This window comes from Ipomoea nil, unplaced genomic scaffold (genome assembly GCF_001879475.1).
Source record: "Ipomoea nil cultivar Tokyo-kokei standard unplaced genomic scaffold, Asagao_1.1 scaffold0666, whole genome shotgun sequence".
In the NCBI taxonomy this organism is placed as follows: domain Eukaryota; kingdom Viridiplantae; phylum Streptophyta; class Magnoliopsida; order Solanales; family Convolvulaceae; genus Ipomoea; species Ipomoea nil.
The window spans coordinates 822,189-831,015 of NW_017617094.1; the positions used below are offsets into that span (position 1 = coordinate 822,189).

Sequence of the window (8,827 nt, forward strand, 5' to 3'; positions counted from 1 at the left end):
GATTGGAACCACGAACTACCGTATGCTCAGTTTCGGCTGCAGCTCTTCTTGGAACACTCACCTTCGCGATCCTGCCTCTTTTACCACCTCTCTGGGCATTTCGCGGAGTTCTCAGTTGGTCCCCTACCAGATTGGGTGGGTGGTTCACAGTAGGTGGGTGGACCATGTCAGTATGGGTGTTGGGGTGAGCATTAGTCCTAATTCTTGGGAGGTTGGCCGGCTGGCTTCCCATTCTACCACCCGGTTCTTCGATCTCTAGACTGTCTTGAACATCTGTTGGCAACTTCTCCCCTTCATCCATACCCGCAAGAGTGGCAAAGCGCGATGGTTCTCCCAGTCCTTGCTGTTGACCTCCAGCCATGCTTGGAGGGGTTTGCTTCCCGGGTTCTTGTCGATGCATAGCCTTTCTTGGACCTCTCCTGTCTTTCCTTGCTACGAGCATCCATGACCCGTATTTCGCCGACAAATCACGCTCAGGTCGAAGTGGCTGGATATTTGGCTGATTGGGGATAATGCCAATATCTCCTGCTTGAGCCGCCTCACCCATATCCGCGGGATTTGGTACACTATTGGATCCACACTGGTCAGCCCTGTGTCCATACAAGCCACATGCAAAGCACACCATATGGATGCCTTCGTATTCAACTGGCCATACCTTCTCCTCAATAGTAAATTTAGCTAACAAAGGCTTAGAAATATCAATTTCTACACAAACCCGGGCAAATTTTCCTTTTGAAATTAAACTAGTTGTGAAATCAACCCGTACTGGACGACCTATTCTTCTTGCTATTTTTCTTGCGAATCTTTGTTCGAAATACTCAACAGGGAGGGTTGGAAATCTTACCCATACCAGTAACTTCTTGGTGATGTTGCTTGTTGTATCAAAATTCGGTTCCCATTCTTGCACAACCAAGTAATGATCAAGAATCACCCATGGTCCTTCATACTTGGCGAACTCATAATCTTTCAGTGCTTCGAATTTGGCTATGAAGTAGTCGTTATTCAACACGATAAGCTCAAAGGTTGCATCCGGTTTCCACATCTTTTGAAGTCTCTGGCTTAAATATGAATAGCTCACTTTCCGGCCAAGAACTTTGCAGATCAAAGACCTTCGCCAAGGCCTCCTAATTCTTTCCTTCTCTTCCTCCGATACTGGAATTACTGGATTGCATGGGTCCGATTCACCGTCTATCATGACTTCTTCGTCGGAATCATCATCATTGTTCTCATAGAAGTTGAACTCTTTGGGGCCCCAAGCTTGATTCGGCATTGCGTCCGGAGTTTTCCACTGGGCAGAGCCAGGCGTTTGTTGCCCATTCTCCTGTGGTGTCTCTTGGACTCTGCTCACTGCCGGAGTCGGAGACGCTTCTCCCAACTCCGCCCTGCCTCTCTTTGGTTTCTTAGGGTTTCTTTCCGTTGATTCTTGAGCCATCGGCGACTGAGAGGTCACCTCCGGCATCACGTTATCCGAGAGCGTTTCAGAGATAATCTCCATTCATGCCATATCCCGTTTTGATCTGTTTCCTCAAATTGATACACCATATAATTACAACTTATTTTTTAAACTTTATCAAGAATAATAATGTTATTTAACTTTTGATCCGTGCATCGTACAACTGAAATACTAGTTATTTAATAATGTCTATAGTACATAATAAATTTCAAATAATAAGATAGAAATTATAACACGTGAAAAGTTATTGGATAAAAATTTTTTAGTATTATGATTCTAATGGTTATTTTACATCATAAACCCTAAACTAGATTACACAAACCATGGCTTCAACTTGAATGCAGTGAACTGCTGATGTACACAGAACGTACTATACAACTTCACCCTAAACCAAAAGTAAGCAGAGCATGACATGCACTTGGTATAATACAAAGATTTCCCTCAACGAGAACGCACCTTTGGATAACGGTTACAGATCTCTCCCGTAAATCAAAGATTTCCACATTGAATGTTGAAAACTCGCAAAATGAGAGCATTGTATGTGCTAAACTCTATAGCAGTTTGATTCATGCGATGAAAAAGAAATATGGTTGTCATAATTTAGAACCTATTCTCCACGGGCAACCACCTTCCAAGGCTTGTTCCACCACATCTTCCACTCTCTTTGCCGGTATAATCTGTTTATACAAGGATACAGCAAACACGATGAGCCACTCATTCTCTATCGCAATTTTTGTTCTGTATAGGCAGTATCTTACCTCGAGACTCGAAAGTATGCTTGCTGGGACTTCAGCTAAGTCCTTCAAGTTACTGTTTGGCAGTATCAGTCTTTTGATACCGTGGCGATGAGCAGCCAATACCTGAACTCATTTTCAATATCAAAACCTCCAATTCAGCATGGTTCCATTAAGGATGTTTGAGCAAATTTGTGGTAGTATTATTTTTGAATTTGAGCAAATATTTTATATGCTTCTAACTTATGATGCTTTGAATGAAAAATGGATAAACTACAAAGTTGCTGGAGCCATACCTTATCCTTAATGCCACCAACTGCCAAAACTAGGCCACTCAGAGTAATCTCTCCGGTCATTGCGGTATCTTCTCTTACACGTCTTTGGTTGAACAAAGAAACCAATGAGGTCACCAAGGTTACCCCGGCTGAGGGTCCATCTTTGGGTATGGCACCGGCCGGAAAATGGATATGAATATCTCTGCCCCCTAGCAGATCATGTTCTTCGGCCATGGATAACTTGAGTTGAGTTGCTCTGGCACGTACCTGTGACCAAAGAAATAAACAATAAGCTCAAAGATCATGGAACAACGGATCAGTAAAAATTGACAACAATGTAGAAATCAAGCTAAATGAAGTAGCAGGAGGGAGTACTGAAATTTTTTCCTATCCTATAGAGTAGCAATGATATTTCAAATAAATTCATACACGTAAAGTTTTCAAATGATATATACCAAAGCAGGGCTAAAATTTTAGTGTCACCCAAAGAGAATAAATATCATTCTCCGTATCCGTGAGTCAAAAAAAAGTGAAAGAAGGCCTCTTTAGCACTTCCAGTAACTTCTGTTCTTCTAAAGAATTAAGACAATGAAATACCATAGCCTAAGCATTAAAAGCAACATGATCACGATTCACTAGTTAATTTCTATTAATATAAATAAAGGGATAAAACAGTAATCAATCTTAATTCCAAAATAGTTAGCCTTGAGGGTCTCTCTGAAAGGATGTGTAGATCTTTCTTTTCCAAACCATATGTGATGCATGAGCTTTACACACAGTGCGGCCTTTTCTAATAGCACATAAAAGAAAGAAACAATGTGACGGAAAAGTTACCCATGTCAGTGCAATCTGAGCAGATTCTTTAATTACATCACCAAGTTGGCCTGTAAGATGGAGATCACCTCTTCCTACCATGGAAGTGGCCTCAACAAATTGCACCTCCCCTCCAAATGCTGTCCAGACCAGTCCAATAGCTACTCCAGGAGTATTAACTCTCTCTGCTGTCTCTCTATCACCATATATTGCGGGCTGCACAAAAAGTTAAACATCAGATCCAAGCAACAAAAATAAGAAGGCAATAGCAATGTGGCGTTGACTGTTGAACACCACAAGCAAAGATGGACAAAAGGAATGTCCTTACTCCTAGCACTTTCTCCAGCATAGTTTCATCAACAATCAAAGGCAGGGAAGTCTCGAGTGCATTTGATATATGATGATTGTTAGCCGCCATAGGAATGATTTCCATTTCAACGTCAGCCTCAACAGCAAGTTTGCTATCCAACAAGGGGTTAGTGAGCCTTTGCACATCTTTGCTGAGAGGCATAGCATGTTCTTGTTCCACCACTTGAACTGCCGCTGCACGTGCTAATGAAGCTAATTTTCTTTCCAGATTACGGACACCAGCTTCCCTAGTGTATTTTTGGATAATGAGTCTTACCACACCCTTTGATAAAAGAAGACCAAAAAAAAAAAAAAAAAACATGTACATTTAATTTGTCATTCAACAGTTTGAAAAAAATGATGATTATCTAATTGAGTAATTGACCACTTGATACTTGTGGAAGCAGTGTGCAAACATTTTACAATTCTGATACTATGATGATTGATAACAAGTAATGACTGCAGTACCTCAGGAATTTGAAGCAAATCAGAACTTAAGCCATTCTGATCAAGAACTCTTGGAATTAAGTGCATCATGGCTATTTTCAGCTTTTCTTCAGGTGTATACCCAGGCAATTCAATGACTTCCATTCTGTCCAAGAGTGCAGGGGGAATTGGTTGAATCTTATTCGCAGTTGCCACAAATGTGACCTTTGAAAGGTCAAATGGTGCATTTAGGTAGCTATATTTTGAATTAAAGAATCAAGACAAAGATGCATGATATGATAAATTATTGACACCAATTAAACAATCTTTTCCTGTATATGTATGCATTAACAGAATTTTTGACATAAATGGAACTCAAAATCACATTGCCAATATTTGACAATAATTTTTTTTTTTTTTTGGATTTGGGATTGGAGTTCAATATTCATCCTCCTCAGAATGTACCGAAAAAGAGAAATGTAACAAGCAATATGAAAGTAATTTAAAATGCAATACATATCTAAAGGCCAACTTGAAATCGCATCAAAATCTAAAAAGAACACTCAAAACACTAGAAATGGAAGACTAGTGTTGCATAATTATCAGGATTCAGGATAATTATGAAAAGTAATTCAAATAAGTAAATGAAAGGATACTGGTCATTGAAGGTCTTGTTCTGTTCAGGATCAAGGACCTCCAATAGCGCTGAAGCAGGATCACCCCGAACATCAGAACCTGTTTTGTCAATCTCATCTAGCAGCATGACTGGATTGGAGACACCTACTCTCTGATAGTCAAAAGAGAAAGAGTTATGTGAACTTTTCACCGAATTTTAAAAAGGCTATAAAAATAAAATGAAAATAGATATACATATGGCTTTTGACAAGTAATGGTGATGACATTTTTATATAACACAGCTGAGAACTAATTTTAGTTGCAGTATTGAAATAAATTTCTCTTTTCCCATTGACATATCCTGTTGGATCTGATTCAAAAAATATTATAATTAATAATTTGATTAGCATGCTTCATATTTGGCATAATGTGGTCTAGGAACATCTTGTGCCATGGAAAGTAAGTACATCTGTCCTTACTCCCCAACCAAACACATACATGTGATACTATAATAAATTGCATATTCCAAAAAAAGATTAAGAAACAGTCAATGAAGAAATCAAAAGCAGGCAATAACCATTTTTCACCTTTATTCCATCAATAAGACGACCTGGCATGCTTCCAACATACGTCCTCCTGTGCCCTCTTATATCAGCCTCATCCTTGACGCCACCAAGGGATATGCGTACAAATTCTCTGCCCAAAGCAGTAGCAACAGATGAAGCTAAAGATGTCTTCCCAACACCTGGTGGACCAACAAAACACAACACTGGACCTCTGGCATCTGGTTTTAGCTGCATGAAACATTTATAAAAATAATTAAATTACGTCAGCCACTCAAAGTATCAAATACATTACAAAGTGCACCTTAAGGCTAAATTGTAATCAACCTTGCGAACGGCGAGATATTCGATTATCCGCTGTTTAATTTTGAATAGACCATAGTGTTCACTGTCAAGACGCTCCTTTGCGGCTTTTAAGTCTAGTTCATGTTCTTCACTAGTCTTCTGCCAGGGAAGGTCAGCAAGAAGCTCGAGGTACACGCGAGAGCTATTATATCCAGGTTGCTGAGGCTGCATTTTTTTGAGACTCCTGATTTCTTGAAATTAAGTGGGGTTGAATAAATGGAACTACTCACTACAATAGAGCTAACCATGAAATTATGCACTTGCAATACTATAACTGCTACATCAGGTTCAATTACTATAATATGCTGCAAACCACTACAAATTTAACCATCCATTTCAAAAGATGTTACTGCCTCCATCCCATTTTGTAAGGGGTAATGTGTTTGGTATGATATTTAAGAAAACAAATAAGATGTGATATTCGGTCCAAATTTGTCTTTCTAAAAAGTGGTGATGTGTGGCCCACATAAAAAAGTCAAAAGGAATAAAAGATAAAGTGGGAAAAGTAAAAAGTTAGGGGTGCTTAAATTTAGGGAAGTGGACATTCTTTTGGGACAGCTTAAAAGGAAAGTAGGAAAAATTAAGTGGGGTGGAGGGAGTATTAGCTTATAGAACACTGTACTTAGAAACCACGTCACAAGTAGTATAAAAGGTTTGCATCTACTCATACCTTAGTTCTCTTCGTGCATGTTTCCAGACATTTACTGGCATTCCTGCTCCTAGCATCTTCCTTTCAAGGGCAGTCAAATCATCTTCTTCATCATCATTATCACCAAGTTCCTCCTTTATAGCCTTCATCTGGATGATATATGAGAGACAAACACTAAGTGCATGAACAATGAGCTCCATGTAAGCAAGTCACCTTTATCAATGGATACTGAGTTTAATGTCAGTATGTGAAGCTAAATGAATATGCTCAACTGAATCATACTTGAGCCATGGTTGGCAATAGACTTATAGACTTAAGGACTAAACTGAGAAGAGAAGCAGGAATCAAAAAGAAATATATGTTTGCATAATACAACTAGCAAACCTGCTGTCGAAGAAGAAATTCTTTCTGGGATTTTGACAAATTCCCCTCAACTTTTTGAGTAATCTTCTCAGCAACACGAATTGACTATAATAAATATTTTACAACATGATTTAGTATTCCATGAACCTCAGAAGCAGCGCACAAATCCAAACACACTGGCTCTTAAATAAATACCTGCAGATGCCTGTCAACTAGCTCTATTGCCTTAGAAAGCCTGCCTTTAACATCAACTGCATCCAACATAGATAGCTGTTCTTCAAAACTAATCTCAAAGCTAGCAACAAAAATATCTGCCAGTTTGTGCACTGGAACTGTCTCAAGAAGATTCTTTGTCCTCCCTCCAGTTTTTTGTTTCTTCACAGAGCAGAACAACAGCCAGTCAATACAAATAAAAGAATGCCAACCCATCAGAAATCTAAAATTAGTTTACTTTAAAATATGATTCATTAAGACGGGTGGTCCCACTCATGGGAGTCTGGAAGATGCATTAGTAAGTTCAACAGTTTTGCATATTGGTATTTGGAATGAGCACAATCTGTCAAGTTATTAAGACAGAAATAAGACTTCTGTTTTTTTTTTTTTTTTTTTTTTTTTTCCATTTTACTTCATCATAATATCTTAAAGTTACCACATTTTGTCTGTCTTTTTTTACTTCCATTATAAATCATAAGACTTGTTAGCCATAAATTCATCGAAAACAAAATAAATAAATGATAAGCCTGAATTTTAACCTGCTCAAGAACAGTGATAAGCTCCATTGCAGTAGCTTTGAATTGACGTGACAAGACAATGAATTCCTGGTCTTGCTCAACTTGCTCCATCTCTGATTAAGGACAGAAAAACACTAGTAACTCACATCTTGATGAAAGAGACAAAAGAGTATTCTGAACTACTACTGATATTATCATTAACATCAGGAATATAGGATACAAGTAGATAGTAAATATACCCCTAATAAATATGCACAGGTGTAAAATGAATAAATAATTGTGTCAGTGCAATCTGTACCCTCCCTTCTATTATTAAGAGTTCATAATCTGTTCTTACACACACACAAAAAGCAAACTTCAAACTTCAACTCATGGTTACAGAATATAATTAAAATTGCGCAACGGAAATTTAAGAGTAAAGAAAATATACACATTTAGCTCATGTAATCTATTTTAAGATATCCTAGCACTTCCACTAGTAAATAGGTGACAACTTGGCCAGTAAAACAATCCATGTCTTCTCATTGAACACTGAAGATATAATCTTGCGCGTCCTATTCTCCTAATTGTTTCTACTATCTTAAAAGCAAGTAATACCCCACTGGGTTTAACTGATCTACATCAATCATTCTTCTCTGCTCTAGAACTAGTTGAACCTAATATTTCACATCTTGGACTAGTCCATTGAAAATCAGTAAAATCCAACCAGATTTAGTGATTTACTGAACCTGCAAACAAAGTTGCATGTTTAAGAACTGATAACTTAGGATATCAATGCATCAGATTTCAAACCTAATTGCTGCTGTAGCCACAGAAATAGCCATCACCTACATATATACAGAAGGAAATAACAGAAGCTTTACCAGCTTTTGTCAACTCAAGAGAAGTAATTCGTGCTGTGTAATAAGTCCCTCTGGTACTTATCTCCTGTACACGGAATCTGCAAAGTCCTTCTAGCACAACTGTGTAAGTCACTCTCCCACTTGGTCTCTCTACTCCTCTTGAGAGATGTAGAGCTCGAGCTGCAACTCCCCTGCATTAAAAATTTAAAATCAGACATTGCAGTTAGATTTGTCAAATAGCCGTCACCTACGTGATATTAAATTAAACATTATTACTTTTAGAAATAAGGGTCAAATAGTCCATTCAACTACACATTAAAATATAATTAGATCATTGAACTCTAAAATATACAATTGAGTCCTTAAACTTAACCAATTTCATGTAATTAGTCCAATTTATAAAGTTTTTTAAATTTTTAATAAGTCACTCTAAATTTAAAATATTTTTTAAAAATAATTATTTAAAACTAATTATTCACTTTTTTTTTTAAACGTCTTCATGCCGGAGAGGCGGAGACGAAAAACTTCGTCTCCGACTCTCCGGCATGGAGACCTTTTTTTTTAAATAATTAGTTTTAAATAATTATTTTTTAAAAATATTTTAGATTTGGGGGACCTATTAGAAACTTGAAAAATCAGAGTGAGTGCATGAAATTGGTTAGTTTAGGGA

The 8,827-nt window shown here is 37.7% G+C and overlaps 1 protein-coding gene across 3 annotated transcripts; it reads right to left on the reverse strand.

Moving 5' to 3' along the window:
- Window positions 1-1,763: 1,763 nt before the first annotated feature.
- LOC109174873 (lon protease homolog 2, peroxisomal-like) lies at window positions 1,764-8,368 on the reverse strand. 3 transcript variants are annotated; one of them, XM_019324111.1, is made up of 14 exons: window positions 8,179-8,368; window positions 7,337-7,428; window positions 6,780-6,959; window positions 6,606-6,689; window positions 6,243-6,370; window positions 5,555-5,756; window positions 5,252-5,458; window positions 4,706-4,836; window positions 4,092-4,305; window positions 3,604-3,906; window positions 3,297-3,491; window positions 2,484-2,729; window positions 2,212-2,313; window positions 1,764-2,130 (listed from the first exon to the last, which is right to left on the reverse strand). In XM_019324111.1, exons 2-14 carry the CDS (start codon window positions 7,424-7,426, stop codon window positions 2,047-2,049), a joined length of 2,166 nt encoding a protein of 721 aa, XP_019179656.1. In that variant the 5' UTR covers window positions 7,427-7,428; window positions 8,179-8,368; the 3' UTR covers window positions 1,764-2,046. The 3 variants fall into 3 exon arrangements, with proteins under 3 accessions (XP_019179656.1, XP_019179657.1, XP_019179658.1); XM_019324112.1 differs by lacking the exon at window positions 6,606-6,689; XM_019324113.1 differs by lacking the exons at window positions 6,780-6,959; window positions 7,337-7,428; window positions 8,179-8,368 and having other exon boundaries at window positions 6,243-6,434; window positions 6,606-6,680.
- Window positions 8,369-8,827: the final 459 nt, after the last annotated feature.

Excerpts from the sequence above, each read along its gene's own strand:
- LOC109174873 (XM_019324111.1), bottom strand. The coding sequence starts at position 7,426 with ATGGAGCAAGTTGAGCAAGACCAGGAATTCATTGTCTTGTCACGTCAA. Across the intron at positions 5,459-5,554 it reads AATATCTCGCCGTTCGCAAG|CTAAAACCAGATGCCAGAGG; the intron begins GTTGATTACAAT and ends TGTTTCATGCAG. Across the intron at positions 2,131-2,211 it reads GCATACTTTCGAGTCTCGAG|ATTATACCGGCAAAGAGAGT; the intron begins GTAAGATACTGC and ends TTGTATAAACAG.